The sequence below is a fragment of the Ascidiella aspersa genome, chromosome 2 (genome assembly GCF_963924565.1).
Source record: "Ascidiella aspersa chromosome 2, kaAscAspe10.2, whole genome shotgun sequence".
NCBI lineage: Eukaryota > Metazoa > Chordata > Ascidiacea > Phlebobranchia > Ascidiidae > Ascidiella > Ascidiella aspersa.
This window is the reverse complement of record NC_139448.1, coordinates 19,231,330-19,250,285: the sequence shown is the minus strand read 5'-3', so window position 1 is coordinate 19,250,285 and position 18,956 is coordinate 19,231,330. Positions and strand designations below refer to the sequence as shown.

General features: G+C 35.8%; 1 protein-coding gene across 1 annotated transcript; it reads right to left on the bottom strand.

Annotated features, from left to right (window-relative positions):
- Positions 1-1,222: 1,222 nt before the first annotated feature.
- On the bottom strand, positions 1,223-14,461 carry LOC146164215 (somatostatin receptor type 5-like). Its single transcript, XM_083380692.1, has 7 exons — positions 14,148-14,461; positions 9,687-9,912; positions 8,638-8,853; positions 8,132-8,257; positions 2,125-2,229; positions 1,643-1,749; positions 1,223-1,442 (listed from the first exon to the last, which is right to left on the bottom strand). Exons 1-7 carry the CDS (start codon positions 14,459-14,461, stop codon positions 1,223-1,225), a joined length of 1,314 nt encoding a protein of 437 aa, XP_083236818.1.
- Between the last annotated feature and the right edge of the window lie 4,495 nt (positions 14,462-18,956).

Below are 18,956 nucleotides of genomic sequence, written 5' to 3'. Positions count from 1 at the left end.
TTTTATTTAAATTGGGGTCGCTTATTAAAAAGGTTGGAGACCACTGCCCTAAAACAAGTCCAATAATGAAAATGTCAAACCAAACGAACTTTTCATAAAAAGTTTTAGTGAAGAATTGTGTATGTCTTCTTCGTTTAATAATAATATTCAAATCTTAAGGTCAATAGAAAGTTTTATATCGGGCCGCGACAAAAAGGTTACACACCCCTGGGCCTATGGACGCCGTGTTTAGGAATGCTTAAGGTGCTCTTAGCACCTCTAGGAGAAACTTGGGTTGTTCATTCTCCCGTAAAACAAAGGCAATATTTTTTCAAAGTACATTATTATTAATATTATTATTATTATTATTATTATCTTGATGAGAGAATCAGTAAACTATCTATTTTTCCCATGACTAGCGGTACATTTTTACTTATCATCACACTGGTATACATTTATCTGCCATCAAAAGCCAATGCCACGCGTAATATATTTCTCGTGAATACATTTTCTCTCGCTTAATATTAATAGGCATTGACAAAAATTTCAAAGCTCAACGAAAAAAATTATACCGTCGCCAACCTTTAAAGTATTGAAAAAATATTTTGCTTATATAAAATTATCATATCGGCGGGTTTTGTGACGTGGTACTTAGTGGAAATATTTAAGGATCCCTGACGCTGTGTAAAACATAGTCGGCATCTTTAGCTGAACCATAATATTTTTAAACAGTCTATAGCACGTTTATTAAACATTCAACAACAACACGCGACAACATCAACTTATAACGGTAAACTAAGTTTACACTTTCAGATTTTTTGAAATATAGTTGATAGATTATGTACATATAGTTTAACCTCTGTTTCTGAGTCAGTAAATATTTGTTGCATCACAAAAAAAAATAAATATATTTCATTAAAGCTGCGTGCTTTGTGCAAGCTTGCAGCTGTATGGCTTTTTTGACTAATTTTAGACATGGCTATTTTAAAACGTTAAGTCACAATTTTACGTTGTAAGACGTGTCATAAAACATTAACTCCATAAAACCATCGGCGCTTAGTGCAACGCGTTGATAACCAAAAAATATTTTTTTAACAACGTTCGATGAAGGACATTTTTAAAGATTAAATTGGCAAAAGACGCACGGAGGGACAATCAATCAATAGCTGATTGCAAAGATTTCGTACTATACCGTGGTCATGTTAGCAAGTGCACTTGCCTCAGCTTTTTAGATATAGCACAATCATATCAAAGAAACACCTTCCGAAACTCCAGAACATACAGCCACTGTTTCAACTGCTAACGTGTTTGTCGATAAACGATAGTCAGTAGGAGAAGATCCTCCAGACAAAGATAAGTTATTTGTACACTTGGTAGCGGTATCAGCAAGATGTCCGTCGTTGTTACTCTCGAGCTGTAAATCCACGCGGTCGCTTTTTTTTGTTCTATACAATGACGCTAACCTGCAACTCGACAGAAAAATATTATACTGTTATAAGTCCAGATCTAATAATGAGTTTTTGTATTTTGCAAAAGCGATTGGTCGTATTTACATTTCAGTACAAGTTGGCGTTAACTGTTCACTTTTATGTGATATATATACTGGATCCGAAAGCGAATGGTTTGCGATTTAAAGCCAATGCTTATAAAAACGAACTCCTACTTTGCATTTCTCTTGTGAAGGGCGAACTCGTCTGCTTGTGGCCGGGAAGGGGCGGCAATGACGACACGATGGTCATCGTCCACAGACATTCCCAGGCACCTCCGAACCTAATTGTTTCTGGGTTAAACTGTGATACTGATAACGGTTACCTTATATATAAAATATGCCCTGTTTTATCTTGAGCAGTCCCGGTTTTAGGTCTTTGTCCCTACTTATATATTTTATTAAAAACACGTTTGCGCAATTGCGATGGACTGACAGCAACAAGCTTCTTTAAGTTACATGTTTTATGATGTCACGCTACGACGAGTGTTTGTTGCGTTTTGTCTGAAAACCCTCTCTAAAAATACTGAATATGCTAACTTTTTAAAACGTTACGGTTTAAACTTAAAAAAATGGTAACCCTATTAATATACAAAATCAGCTAAATCACGTTGAGGCCTTTTACGTCGATGTAATTTCGAGTAAAAAAATTGACTTACAAGATTGATCCCCTGAATTCGAACATCCTCTTTCATGAAAGCATACACAATTGGGTTGAGGCTAGAATTGGCGTAGGCCAGGCAACTAGAAATTCGAGAGGCAGTCTAAACAAAGAAATAATAGAAACTGGCTAAATAAACGTGTTAAATGCAAAACCGATGAAATCTTTTTTTTACTATTACGGTCCTAAACAAAATTATTGTGTTACTGAAGGCTAAATATGGCCAATGTGTAACTTTTAGAATACTTTAAACAGAGCAAAGATATATATAAAGTACAAATGTGCGATATGTTTAAAGTGTGACTCTTTGCGGTTAGCAAAGAAAGGAATGCCGCTCTTATTCTCAGATTGGTTGGCTATCCCTGTTCTTATTACTAGAGCAATAACGATATTGATATAATTTCTTAAGACCCTCCAAGCAAGTTGGACATTAAAGAAACGATGATAAACAAAACAGGATTTTGTCTTCCTTATCTTGATTAGGATAGCCTACAAGCAATAGAGAAAAATCATAAGTTTTGTTGGGAACAGGTGTTTTTCCGATTGTAATATAAGTTGCCAGTATTGAAATGTTAGAGGCCTTCAGGCAATTCTCTGTATATCTGTTCTTTACAGTGTTTGTTTATCAGTTGCAATGTTTGTTTATCAGTTTTTATACTAAAACGTTTCACTTATTATTTTGGTAAATTATTTTATTTGGATTACTTTATTGGTTCTTACGTAATCGAACATAATAAACTTTACTTTATAGGCCTACAGTGTTTCCAGTTGTAAGGTGCAAATTAAGCATTTCAACAAAAATGTATATACTTAATGATAAATTAATTATACAATAAATAATCAACATGTAATGTCACAGATAATGGAAAAAATGTCCACAGGTTAACGTCACGAAAGTTATGACGTCACGAAGTTATGTTGACGTCACGGGATATTACTTTCAACAGGACTGGTAAAACGCTTGCCAAGTTTAAGAAATTCGGATAAAGCATCGATAAGTATGGTTGGTGAGTTTACCAGTTCATTTAGTTTAACCACTTAATAAAAAAAAAAATACAGGGTGTAACATTATTTCGATAAATATACCCGTTATCATCGCAAAACAGGGGAGAGAGGAGGGGTATTCGGGGGTTCGGACTCATCCTCACCCTTATGTAAGTGACATTATTTTTCTCTTCGTTTTTCTCAGAATTTAACTCACTGTCCGGAGCGGCAGTGTTTTTAATGTAGATGGGTTACGCGTCTTAAGATAATGCGAAAAACAAAATCAAACGCAAAACGCCGTTTTCGTCTCCTGTTTGCACAAGGGTCGACCGTCGAGGACTGGACGCTTATTGCCTTTCGCTATTCGTTTAGATTAGCTGATTTCCAAGTTTGTATTCGACAATTGACAACGCTAAGTCAAGTCCTTTTTCTAACTAAAAACGTCGAATTAGGCGATCGCAGTTCGCCGTCTGCGCTAATATCTGTTCTTGGTGTAAAAAGGTGGTTTCATTGTTTTTCATTTTTCACTGCTGTGCGCGTTGCAAATCGCTATGTTATGATAGTGCTGACTAGGGTTCCTCTCCGGGAATGTTTCGACGGGAAATTCCCGGGATTTCCCGCGAATTAACAATCCCGAATCCCGGGAAATTTTTTTTATAATCCCGGGTATTCGGCAACCTAGCAAAACTTAAAAAATATTTCCGTTTTTGACTAATATAAAGAAAAAAAATAGTACCAACCATGTTAACGTCGTTGTCTGAGTTGTTTTATTTGCGCTTACCAGCGGAAAAACCTAATTAAATTTATTTTAACAAAAAAAATGCGTCACAAATAAGGGTCCTGACTCGTATTAGAGAAGGTCTGGCGCTCCTTCAGTTATGAACGTATAAATTAATAAAAAAAAAACGGTCTTTAAATACCGCATACCACAACGCAAATTATTTGGGTTAGAATGCGGGTTAGCGTTTGGGTGAGGGTGGGTCAAGCGGTATTATTAATAATAAACATAATAATATTTGACCCACGAAAGAAAGAACGCCCATAAATGAGCTTAATAAAATGTTTGAAGCTAAAATAAAAAAAAATATCAACCTCAAAATGACGTGATTTTATGTATAATTTTTTCGTCGGGATCCCGGGATTTCCGGGAAGTTTCATTTTTTAATCCCGTTTCCCGGGAGTGAAAAAATCCGGAAAAAAGAGGAACCCTAGTGCTGACTTGACACAACTTTTATTTTCCCTCAACCGCATCTTTTATTTTAGCTGCTGTTGCGATAGTTGTGGCATTATAAGTTAACACTCGAAAAAAAACACTCGAAAATAAACGATATTCGTTTAGCATTGCAGAAGGTGAAAGGCGTGCTTGTAATTTAGCGTAGTACATATAACTCGGGAAACTGCGCAGCTGATAGTCGAAACATGACCCTACCAAAATCAATGGCACATATTTCATGGTTTTGGTTTACTTTTTCTCATGAATTTAACGATTGCACACGAAGCTGTTTCGCAGCTGTTGGCGCCTGGCAGGAGTGTCGATGACGCACGTGTTCGCTTTGCGTCTAAAGGTTCGCTTTAGCTGGGCATTAATTGGCTGTTTCTGATTAGTTTTTGACGTCATACCAGTCACTATTTTATAACATCAGACAGAAAATAGGAAAATTCCCTAAGTTGAAAATTCGGACCCTTCACCTTCACCCTTTTTGATTTTCTGGATACGCCCCTGATGTCAATCTTAAAGTACGATTGTAATGAAGCTTGTTATGGAAATGGCTAGGTTCATAGCTAAGTCACATACTGCTTTTGCTTATAACATGCTTCCAAATGCGTGTACACGTACATTTGTCGTTGAAGGCGACACGACACAAATAGTGGGAATCTGTGCCTGTCATTTTGGATACTTTGCCACAGATGATCAGTCAAAATATTGATGGGCGCACAATCTAAATTCTAAGGCAAGTTCCGTTCTTACTGTCTGTTCAAATTTTACCGCTGCGACGGGAGCCGCAATTATAATCTGGGGATAAAAATCTCTTTTTTCGGGACCAATCTCGACTTGCTCATTATCAGGCTAGACACGTTACTTGGTTTTGCTGACCTAACGCAAGTAACACACAGTACCGTATGCTTTCTTTTATTCATCGACGAACACGTGAAGCTGGATCCTTTCGATGTTGTCTAGACATGAGAGTTAAACGTGACATGGAAACGCCCTGTAAGGCCATTCAAGCACTTCCAATTTTCGAACATCCTTAGCGGAAATCTCCTTATCCTATTCATTTTTTTTGACGACACGAGTTGCTGTAAATTATCGTCGAGAGCATTTCTCTGTGGATTCATCATAGAGAGTGAACTCGTCAGTGTGTACGTTCCAATGTATGTCTAGAATCCGATCTTGGAACCCAGTGGTCGGCAAACTGTGGGCCGTGGCCTAAATGTGGGCCGCAGAGCAATTTTTAGTGGGCGGCGAGTTACTTTTGAATAGCTTAGTATTGTCATGTGGCTGTGGGCCGGGCAATAGCCGTACATTCATTGCACTGTATTTTAAAAGTTGGTGTGGCTAAGATTTTTTAAATTGTCTCAAGGCCCTAAGAGTGCTTGTCGAACTATACTTGTTGTTAATTTTAAATATCTTAAACGCAGAATTTTTCGTGGTTCGCGCGTACCGTATATTTTTCGTTTCATAGTATGTTTCACATTATGGCAAGTCAGTGTTTTCGGCATCAGGGCGACGTGTAATATTTCACCTTTTCTTGGTGTTAACGGCCTAACGCTATGTGAACTTAGACTCCCTGTAAAATGATATATCTAGTTAATGTCATTTTCTATTCAATCTTGCAATATGGCTAATGTATAATGTATAAGAGTAACATTTTTATTTCTTTTATGTGTTTCGTGCGAACCGCCATTCAGCTGTGGAGATGGTAGTGTTAATCTTTTATGCATTAATTACACATCAAGGTAAGCGATTCGCCAACTTAAACCAAATAGAAACAATTATTTTTTTGCGTTTCGCGCGATGAACTTGTTTATAGCTGCATAATTCCAAACCGGTCGGTTCGAAAACAACACGTCCCTTAAATTATTTGAACTACGACGTTACTTACGACGTCAAATGTAAGGATTTTTACGTATTTTTTTAATGTCTTATATAGTTAAATCTTCTCAGCCCAAAAGCGATATTTACAATTTCTCGCGTCGTGTGACTGATAACTGTGAAGTCCAATTTCTTTCAAATTATACTATAAATGCCGTTATTTTGAGCAATGTTCGCATCTTTTTATGTGCCTTTTGCGTCACGTATTCTTTTAATTTTAGTTTTGCTTATTTAAAACTAATCAATTTAATTTTGTTTTTTATACGCGCAATTAAACTGGATTTTAGCTTTATATTTGCGCACGAGTAATTCGACAAAACAAGTGTTTCTAACTTTGTGATGTCATTCTAATGCCTCCAACTTAAAACAAATATCCTGACACTTTTTATGTAGTGGGCCTTCAATTGCTCTGAAAAGAGAACTTTGGGCCGCAACGAAAAAAATTTGCCGCGACCACTATTCTAAACCATCAATAGTGTGTGTTCGTTAAGTTTTGGACAGTTTTTCCTTAGGCAGACTGTCCAATGTTTGCTTGCTATTGAATAATCATTTTGTTACAAAATCCGGCATGTGTTAGCAAAGACCATAAGAGACATACCGGCGCTTATATCAGAAACGTATGTAAGACAATCATCCACGTGAAAATTTCTTTCAACAGTTGATGTAACGATTGGATTCAATCCGCCATCAAAGTGACTAGCAACTTGCTGTAAACAAAACGCAGCACAACTATGGGGAACGTTGCACTAAACTATAAAACTGGTTTACCTTTGTTGGGGCGTTGATATAAAGGACTAATCCCTTCAGGCCACCTTAAAAACGTAATGAAGTACAATAGCGCAGAGCATCACCAACTTGGTAAACATAGCTTCAACATAGGCCACTAGGGCAATTGATTCCTTGCGGAAATAAGCCAACACATCCACTAGGCTATTTACTAGATCTGAGCCCCGCATTAACGATTGGTTCAGGGACACACCGTGAATGGCGCAATCAATAATGATACGAATTTACCTGGCTTATTGAGATTAAGGACGTCATGGTTGCACCAGACCCATTGCGGACAATTCTTCTTCTGGCACCTATTCAACATAACCCTTGTCGATGGCTGTCTGCGTCTTCTCAGCGTATTATTTGATTTTATTGCGTTATTCTTAGTCGGCCGGCATTTCACGCACCCGAGTAGCAAATTTGGTGATCACGAGAGTGGTAGGCTACCTATATGTCGACGGGGAGGATGACAATATTGGAACTCCATACTCTCTACTGAAGACCGCATCTTTAAATGAAAGATACAGGCCGCCAGGAAAGTGGCAACTAAATATGCCCATTAACAAAATCCACATAATCTTTCAATAAACGATGTTAATAGTGTCACAGTTCTCTGAAAATGCAGAAAATTTTAAAATCGTAGAACGACGATCCTCTGCTAGGTAGGAACCGCGCTCACGGTCACGGGGATCTTATCGACAATGACGCCCTCATTAAGGGCGATTGGTGTTGGCCCTTTAACGGTTAGACCAAAACTGAAGTAGCAATACTGTCAAACTGACGTGCCTTGTCATGGTATTCAACAAGAGCCGCTTGAGCTTCCCAGACCCACCAAGTTTGTTTACTAGTTTACGTTTGCAAAACGTAGTCGTGGATCCTTGATCCAGAAAGTATTGACTGTGTCCATATATCGCACGACAACGGAAATGACATTTAGGAGAAGATTCGTGGCGTTAGTTAAGGTTGCGTAAAAGAGTGTAATTAAATGTACATTTTTTCACAAGAAAATGTTCTTCAAAAACATTGCTGTAAATAAAATCACTCGAAAGAAGATGGTGTATAAATGCCATTAATGTAGATTTGTTGCTGCTGGTAATGTGTGTTAAATATTTTCATATGTATTAAATTAAAATACAAATCAGAGATAATTACTTACATCGAGTTGAAGATCATTTGTTGCCTTGGGGTCATGAATGTTAATTGCAACCATCAATGTCACAATGTGATTAGGAAGCCAGCAAATCACGAACAGACTTATTACACAGAGTATAAGTGATGTTACCTTAATAAAAATTACAAACGTTGAAACAAATTAAACCAGGTTTAAGTCGGATTCATTGCTATCAACGGGTATTTTGTGTTTCACTTCCAATATAAGTAAATTACATCTGCTGAATTGATTTAACACGGATAGAGTCTAAATTGCCTGAGTTTAGTTTAACTACCAATCATCCCCTGGTCATTTAGTACATTATCAATGTTGTACATATTCAATTCGTTAAAGTTGATATAATTGTAAACAAAAATGTTATTTTAAAAGACCAATTTTTGTTGCTCATAATTCCCTGCACATTGACTGCAAGTTGTATTAAATCGGAGGTATGTTTAAATAAAATTACAAAATAAACCGGCAGTTTTGTCGCTGGTGGCCAATAAACGCACCTTTTGTTGTTTGCTTGTTATCCTTGTTGCAGATGATGAAACGTTACGCGATCTTCGTTTCATGCTCACAATGATAAAGATATAGCAATATACGATAATAAGAAAAGGTAGGAAAAAACCAAGGGATGTCCGGATCACAAAATAAGCGTCCATAAACTTTTTTTCAGCGGGGAAGAACCAACTACATTTGATCAAGTTAGAGCAGATTTCAGAGGTCTGCGAATAAGCGAGTATACGAATTAAGGCTGGGCAGGTCGATACCTAAAATACAAAACCCAATAACATCAATACCAATTTTAAACAATACAAAAGCGGTTTACATTTAAAATTAACCAGACGGATCTTAGGCGTTGCTATTGGTAACCTTCAGTGTAACCAGGAGAATAATCTCAGTTGTGTTTCATTAAAATTTCATTGACGTCGGACTCTGGTAGTTTAGCCAATCAATTTATTTGCGTGTGCACAATCAAGGCCTTGGTATCAATTATTAAAAGTGCCTAACGTATACATCGAGTAAATTCCAGCGGAAAATCGATTTTTCTGAAACTAAAACGATTCTGAATTCAATATACCTAAAACAAATGAAATGTTTTAACCCACCCTTCTTTGTTAAAATTATAGGTATATACTAGATCGTTAAATACGTTCAATTAACCAGCTAAGAGTATAGTAACAGATTAAATTTGGGATAACATGTCACAAATTTATACATTTCTTTTGTAAACAAACTATAGTAGCACCTAGGAAAAACATTAGTACGGTAGTTACTTTGATTGGAGCCCAAAACATACTCATTTGTGTGACATCATGACTGATATACTGTCCTGTTAAACCCGTTAAATATTCGAAAATTTTAACAACGATGCGCAGCTACATAAAAAAAAATGACTGACAGTTATTGATCCCACGCAGATAATATAATTTGAACTTTATGCCCATGGGCTTATGAAGGCACAAAGAATGTGTAACACAAATGAGGGAATGACTTTTGGGTCCGTTTTATTTACGACCAGGCCGCGGTTCGCATCGATTCAGGTCAAGTTGCCTACCCATCTGAACACAAGTCCTTGTGAGGCGATCACACTTGCGAAGATCCAGACGCCGATGCAAACGCGGACAGCGTTTCTTGGTGTTCGGTAGTTACGGGCGCGCACTGCAAACACCACCGCAAGATACCGATCGATCCCCATCGCAACAAGGAAGAAAACACTTCCGTAAAGGTTTAACAGCGACATGAAGCTGAGCAACTTGCATCCTACGATTCCGAATATCCAACTGTAAAAATAATAGCTTGTTGAAGTTATTTCAAATCTTGCAAAAATGTGCGAATACTTAAATTATATGAACGCGGAATTTAAGTTGCAAACCGAGAGTAAATACAACTTGGCTTGTGCGACTAAAAACAATACTTATTCCTCCTGTCACCGTGTATCAGCCCCGATTCAATAATATCAGGTATTCCTGGGAACAACAAACGAATAAATCACACCACTCCAGGTTTACAATCATAGTTCTAAATCTAAAAAGTAAAAACTTTAACGAGCTGTTTTGTTACTAAAAGTGTACTGCCATGTAGAAAAGAATAGTGACAATTATGATTTGGGCTACTTGTTTTTCTCATTTTTTTTTCTATGCTTTGTTTGTTATGTTTTCGACAGACTTTGCCAAAGTTTTATAAAAAAGCAAGAATCGTAGAAACTTTTCAAAACGTTTTATTGGCGGGTTGAGGATTTTGAGGGGAACTAGGCAAACTGAAAAACATTTTTTTTAACTGTTTTTTAATGAAGTGGGACGCAAAAACAGGATAAAATACCTTGATTGTAGAAAAGCTTTGAATTTTGAGAACGATGTTCAATAATATAAGGTCGAATTGTTCTCACGAAAATAACCCTACTACTATAATAAAGCGCAAATATCTAGCCTAAAGAACCAAACAAAGGTAAAATATGTAACATAAATATAAATGCTCTGATAAGTAACCCTTATTCCCACTGGCATATTACACCTTGATGAAACGTCCACTGACAATACCCCCCCAAAACACAATAATATATAAACCCCGAAAAACAATTCTTTGATATAATAAGAATATCAAAGCCCATACAGAAGTAGGTATCATTTTGAACGTTTCGAATAAGTCTTTATTAATTTTCAAAAATGAATAAACTTATTCGAAAACGTTCAAAATGATACCTACTTCTGTATGGGCTTTAATATTCTTATAAAGTCTTACTACAACCTCCAACCATTATGCTCCAAAATTCTTTGATAAATTATACAATCTGAACATTCAATAAATTTGTGCATAGCTATATCTCATTAGGCATGTCACATTTTTTAAACTTTACATCGGTGGGTCTTTACACATTACTGTGTCCGTGGGTCGATGTTCAGACATCGCGACGTTACAAACATGTGGTTGCTAATCAAACCCACGAGCGATTGTGTAATCAAAATCATGACTGAATACATTCAGGTTGATCAGTGGTGGGCAATTCATTTTAACCACGGGCCGCATGAGAAACATAAAATGTTGTGGCGGGCTTAGTTAAAAACGTTAAAATACGTAAAAAAATTGTATAAAAAACTTACAATGTTATTATTTTGCTTATTGAGACTTTAAGTTGCCGATGTGTTCCTTAATGACGGCACGATCGCCAATTGGCCATGGTGCCAAGACGGTATAAATTGATAGAAACAGAAAGCATAAAAAATGCCACAATGCAGAGGACGCATTTTGTCTGTATATGACAAAAATGCGTGGAACATACGACAAAGAAAGAAGAGCCAACAAAACAGACTTAAATTAAAGTTTGGTTGGGTCATGTCTAGATCAGTCCCTGAAAAGAGTGTATTTCAGTGTTTTTTAAACACTTTTCTAGTGCGCCCCTTTTTATAATTGTTCTGTGGCTTGCGACCCCCTTAGATATTAACAGGAATTATTATCCTAAGAAAATAAAGCAAGTTCGTATTTCTAATATCAGTAACGCAACATGAAAACACAAATTTAATCCTCATCGCGCCAAGTGCCAACATTTTTACGTTTGTTTTGGTTTAAATTATTGAAATTTTAAATTAAGATCCACTGGTGTATACGATACAACCAAATGTATAAACTCGCCTTGTTTTTACTTAGCCTGTATTTTTAAAAATTTACGCCGCAGGCCGGATTAAATTGCTTGGCGGGCCGGATCGGCCCGCGGGTCATATGTTGCCCAGGTCTGAAGTTGATGCACCTAAACTAAAAGGTTTTTATACTCGAAAAAACACAAAAATCTGAATTTATTTGTTCTTTTTTTGAAAAATTTGTGGTGCACTGTGACGTAACAATTCGTTTACATTTAACGCAAACAAACGGAAATACAAGTGTAGGGTGACCAGATTAGCCTTTTCATGACTAAAAACTAGAAGTTTGTCTGTTTGGCCTTTTATAGTTAAGCAACACACATTTTTTTAGGAAAAAATAAAATATTAATATTAATGAACGTAAATATAACTATTTTATAAATATTTTTCGCTAAAAGTATGTGCGATGTTTGCTTATGTAATATGTTTTGCTTATGTAAGAAATGTGTGAAAAATTTGTATCTTAAACGGAAATATTAATGCTACTGCGTCGGTGTGCCGGAAGGCTGAGGCCGGCGTAATTTCTTACGATATTTCATTCTGTAAAACTTAGCGCGTCAAGCTCCGTGAGGTCACTAAAATAAAACAGGCTAGAAGACCACACTGGAAATTTGGCTTGTTGCATTAACCGTTGCACCGCAAATGTTAAGTAACTTGATTATAGCCACGGAATTTCCCCTTAATAAACGTCAACCTTGAGCAGTATTTAAAGTTTTCAATCTGGGTAGAATATAATTATTAAGGATTGGCTAAGCAGTTTGTTCTTATGGTAGCCGAAAGCCCTTTAGTGCAAATAAAACAATTTGGCCTATTTTCTCATATTTGGTCGTTTTTTTAGAAAGTTTGCCTATTTTAATTTTTGCATCTGATGACCCTGATCAAGAACCACTTTTCTGTAAGTTGGTTAAACAGTCCCGTTATCATAAATAAATAGTTTAAACATTGTCAGGTGCAGTTTGCGTCAAGAAGTGTTTTTACACTTTTTTGGGACGTTCTCGATGTATTGATATACAGCTCTTATATATAGCCTAAATGACCTCTTTCATGGATGAAGTATAACGTAGCTGTAAACAGCAATACTTTAAAAAGTTTAAATTGTGGCGAACTTTTGTCAGCAGTATTCAGCATAGGATTTTTTGATGACTGAAATAAATTAATAATAATTTATGAGGTTAATTTACCAACAGGTAAACAAACTGTCATAACATGTAAGATATAATGTCCAGCCATATTTGTAACTTTCTATTGGCAATTGGTATAGTCATCGGTCATGCTTGTTTCAGTTCCCAAAAGATTCAAATCCCAAATAATGATATGTTGCTATAAACACATAATTGTTTTTTAACATGGCGGTGTGCAACGGTGAGCAAGTCAACCTCAAGCCAAGTCATTGACTTACAAATCGAACGTTAAGTTATTAAAATGAGAAACCTTTTTGTATGAGCAATAACTCAACTAAAAAAACAAAAACGTATCATATAGCAAACAAACTGTTTTACGTGCAACAGTTAAGGTACATAAATGAATTTTACAAAAAAACAAATTTTGAAAACCTTTTAAAAATATTTAGAGAACACATTTTAACCCAAGTCATTTGACACAATGACTGAGTCAAAATCAAGTCATTTGTCCAAATAACTTAAGATAAGTCAAGTCATTAACTTAACGAATTACAACACTCGGATCTCACATTGGAAATCACTGATCTAAAGCTGTTCGCAGTATCGATCGGGATACGTACAGCTCGAACGGTATTTTAGTTCAGTCATCATGTGTAGACAGGTACAAAATGAAGAATTGCAGCATGTAGGCTCCCGCGAGCTTTTTTAATTACGAATATAATTAGGATGGAAGACGGATTTAGTGTTTTTACCAAATACATGCAGGAATACACAATGACAAGACGCCATAGGACTATTTTAACTTTTATTAACAAATGTATACAAGCAAGTCAAACTTGTATTTTAAAGTCAATATTACCGGTGTTCATTATTTTTTTAAATCGAGTATTTATTATTTGATTGACAGATGTTATTGGTACCTCGAGTCCTAGCTCTCAACAACGTCCTAACCAGTTTGCAACGAAAATGCTATATTTTTAATGTCATTACTAGTCAACACAGACATGCTGGATAAAGAAAGGTAATGACGTTAATCACACGTTTTTGTCAAAGCTATAAACCACAATCAATAAGTTCCCTGTATAATAAACTTTTTGGGAAATATTTTTTGTTTTAGTTCGTTTACAGTTTTAGTTGAGTTATTCTTTCAATATTATTTCTTACCTAGTTTCATTTCATGAGTTTTTAAGTTTTGAAACGTATAACTCGTCTAACTCATTATATTTTAAAGCATTTAAGTTGTTAAATCATAGCTATACTTACTGCCCGCCGAGAAATAGCTCTGTTGCCCAGAACGGAAGCGCACCGACGAATATAAAGTCGGCTATAGCAAGGTTGATCACAAGGATATTGGTCACTGATCGCTTATTCCGATAAACACTCTTTCGATCCTGTTTGACAAGAATTCCAATAACGAAGGCGTTTCCGACCAGTCCAATAATACATATCACAAGGTAAATGGAAGGCACAACAACGTTAGGAACAGTGGTAATCATCCTGGCCGTTTTGCATGCTATCTCTGTTGGCGACAAAGTTGTATTTTCGCCAGACTCGTTTTGCGAAGTTGATCTGTTCATTTTCAGGGTTTTACGTTTTGACACACTGCAAAAAGTATTATAACGCAAGTTTAAAAAACATTTTATCGGTATTTACATCAACAGTAACTATTCAGAAACAACATTTTTCGTTGCAGCTTGATCACTTGGATGGATAGTTTTACAAGAATACATTACTACAATGCCTTAAAACTGTATTTGTCTAAAAGCTATGGGTTTTCTTTACTTTCGTATTATACTATCCATACTTTAGACTTCTTTGTTACAGCTTTGTTTTAACTTCAGTATAATAGACTTCAAACCGCTGATATACGTCTGCCGTGTTTGTTGTACCTTTTTTCTCGGCGAATCTGTACGCAAACTACGTCATTACAATTATAGAGTCGGGAAAAAGGTAGTGCTTCAAATTCAAAATTCTGAAGGACAGAAATATTTTCATTAAAGGCACCGTATGGCACAATCAAAGCCAACAACAAATGGCCCTACTTAATTATTTATTTGAAGCCTATATGTAGCGTAGCTTTCATCGAATCACTTGAAAAAAAACTATTAACCGACACAAGGAGAGGCTCATGAAGGCCATTTACCTCACCGCTGAATAGTTATGCGAAAACTGATTAAGATGGTAAGACGAAAGTTGGTAAACAAGTTTTAGAGAGTTGTACGTCCAGTGGTACGTCCAGACTACGCTAAAAACATTTTCCCACGAAGTGAAGCATGTAAGTCAAAACAGATTCATGCGATTAATTAATTTATCATTTCAACTCAAATTAGGAGGATTAATTCCGATGAGGGGTACATGCTTGATCGCGTTTTTTCAAGTGATTATGACATTAGTGAAATCATAAATTTTGACAATCATGTAAAAATTTTAAGATTAATTATTTTTTACGTCCGGGCCTTAATATAAATCGCAGTTTTTTTCCGAACGGTAAACATGGTCCCCTAAAATGCTGATATAAATTATGAAAGTGCCTAATTTTTATTTATCATTTTATTTGCGGTTATCTAGTTGACATCAGTACAATGCTCTTTTGAGCGTACTTTGCATTACCTTTTGATCACATTTAGCATTGTTTAAAATTAGTTTGTGAAAGTTAAAGCATGTATAGGCCTATGATTGTTTAGAGCGCCAGGAGACCAGAAACTTTTCTAAAATGAAGCTTGCAATTTTAACCAAGAAAAAAAGTTTTTTTGGGGGGGGAGCTCACAGCTGTATTTTTGCGCTTTTAAAATGTAAATAAGCCAACGCAAATATTACTTTAAAACGCCCTGTTAACGATACACTATTTTAAGTAAACTAACCTAGGTCGTAAACTGGCTATTTAGATTCGATTTGGTTGCATGTTTAATGTTGCACAATTGAACTACTGTCAATTAACAAGCATTTAACTGCATTAATTTAAATTTGAATTTAAATCTGCAATTTAAATTTAGAAATTAATGTGCAATCTTTTTAATATATTTAAATAAAATGTAAAACCTATACCAATTGTAACGATACCCTTTATTTGCGTTCAGCTACCATGTTATGCTGGCTTGTAAACAATTCATTTAGAAAAATAACTCAAGTCTGAGTCAAGTCTTTTGTAAAAAAAACAAGTCCCAGTCAAATCATTATGAGAAAAAATGGAAAACGTTAAACTGTTAAAATTGGTAAACTCGTCCGGTTATTTGAGAACAATTCAACTAAAAAGTAACACAAACGCAATATAAAAGGATCAAATTGTTTAACGTGCACAAACGAGTTAAATGTTATTCAAGTCAAGTCATTTATCTAATAGATTTAGGTTTTTGATCAAAATACTTCTGTCAAGTCAGGTCATTTGAAAACTGTGATTTACACTTCAGTCTGGTCATTAACTTATTAAGTCATTACAACACTGATGTTATGCTGGTCTACACGTGTGTTTTGTAGTTTTAGGCACAGGCATAGTTTTATAGCGGTGTGCCCAACAAAATTGTAATCTTTGTTGTTGTGCTACAGGTGTAAAATTGTCGCGCAGGACTAGGCTAGACTAACTACCACCGGTTCAGTCGGTGCATTGCACTGGCGCCCCCACTACAAGGGAGTGGGCGAGTTTGAGGTTAATTGTTTATTATTTATTTTAAAAAAGTAAACAGAATAAAAGTTGTAATTTTTTTCTTTAGAAAATTGTTTTTATTTCCTTTCGATAGAATCTTCACGTATACTTACTTTGTGCAGCAATTTCGTTTAATTCGCAAGTCATTTCATATTAGATACACTTTACTTTTTGCCTATTTGTTTTACAAAGGAACGATATAATTTGTCGCGCGTCCTGAAAGTATTCCGATTACAGGTTTATTTTTTTTCTTCAATAATTTTTAGTGCGCTTGCAACATCTTATCCTGACTTTTTACCGACATGCATGATGTAACTGACAACCAGTCTACATTCTGTGGAAGATGCACGGTCGAGGTTTTTTAATGCAATTTGTGTGAATATCTAAACTAGTAAATTCCATAAATAATTACGAAAAAGATTAGGTTGCTCGTAGGATCATGTGTAGCCTACATCATGTGTGCCTGAAACCTTAAAAGCTCCTTTGTTACATCCCATGATTCGGCGAAAAGTGCCATGCACATGTTTTAGGTTTTTGTAATCTAAAACAGCGGTTTGTCACTGTAATCCAATGGATCTACTTTTGATATCGACTTTTTTATTTCTTATAAAATAAACGCACCACTCTTAAGAATCTTTTAAGGCAAACAATTTGAGAATCACTGCAGAAATCGCTGGAAAGGGTTACGCGCGCAAAAAATTAGATTGTAATCATATAGGGGTTTCAGTGGAAATGCAAAACGCCTTCGACTATAGTCGCAAAGAAAGTATACTTGTGTTTGAAGTGTTTGTGGCTTACCGGTTGATAGTCAATAACAATAATTCTTTTTAAATGTAACATTACCCAATTTTTTTGTTTTCAATTAATTTTAATCCATTTAAACAAAATGAACAAAATATTTAATCTATAATTAATTTATCCCGCTTCCTAAGTTTTTACACCAAATCTATAAAATTATGCTCTAATTGTTCGAAGCAAACTCGGCCTACAAGGAAAGACGATTTGAAGTCTATTTTAGAATATATGTCGAATCCGACATGGTACATAAATTGAAACATAAGGAATTGTGTCCAAGCTATCAACTTTGTATATAGCCTACACTACAGCAGAGCTCGGTCGCAAACAAAAAACAACTTAACTAGTTCTTGGCGTACTGTATAGAATACACACTAACCATTTTTATATTAAAACATAAGGCTTTTAAGAACTTTAATAAAATAACTCTTCATCAGGTCGGGTCTAGATTTCCGTGCAACTAAAATGATTCTAACTATACCTATTAGGTAACAACGCGAAGTTAATATAGTGCTTTTGGCAAGGATCTACCTAAATGTATTTCAATTAGATTGGTTGCCCAAATCGCCCTTGATATACAGCTTCCAGGCAATATTGTTACAAAAGATCGAATTGTTTATTTAACTAAATTTAGAAACTTAGAATTTTTATGGGTGGGAGGGGATAAAATTCATGCAACGTATGGCATCACCAAAAGTTTTCAAAAAGAGATTTTTGTAAGAACAACGCTGCAACCAGGTCGTTTGTGGGCTTGACTAAACAAGTTGCTATCATTAATAATTGATCAGCAATTGGCGTTCCCGTACCCTTTCCAACCTACGCTTTGGAATCTATATAAAATCGATGAATGAATGAGAAGCGGTAAGACTGCCGTCAATGCCAATAACCCTGACCACAAAATCAACATAAATTGTATTAAGAATTTAGATAGTGATCAAGTTAAAACGACGGAAATTGGGATAAATGAATTTTGGAATACCAAGCTAGCTGTAGTGCCACGATCACCAGAGACTAATGCTTAAGCGTTACATCGAATTAGTTCGTGAAAACGGGAACCCACAATAAGACCCACAAGGCAACTATATATAAAGCAGAATAATCTATAATACCATAGTATTAACGCGAACGACATATTACTAACACAGTAATACCTACGATAGAATAAGATAAAAATTGTCTGAATAAGGCCTAAACTTCGGTATAAAGCCTAAATTCGGCCTAAATTGGCAAAATAACGCTTGAAACTGTGGGTAGAGGGTATGGGACGTTAGAGGTACGTCGCTCGGGCATCGGCCGTTTTGGTGCCGACGTTTGGACGCCCGAATTAGACAGATGCTGTTAGTTATTTTTGGTCTTATTCCGAAATGTGATGTATTCTGACGTGTTATTCTTATTTGATGATGTTGTTCTTATTTAGGTCTCATGGCTGGAGTCGGTAAAAACGCGGCCGGCTAAATATTGTAGTTGGCAAAATACAAAGTATTGAGTTTTTTAATGTTATTGGACTCCAAAAAAGCACGATTAGTGCGAACGTAGGCTACTCACATGGCTGAAAATAAGAATTGCAACTTCTAGGAGTCGGCAACCTTTCCTAGACGTGGGCCAAATCCAAACTCAGAAAAGTCTAGTCGGGCCGT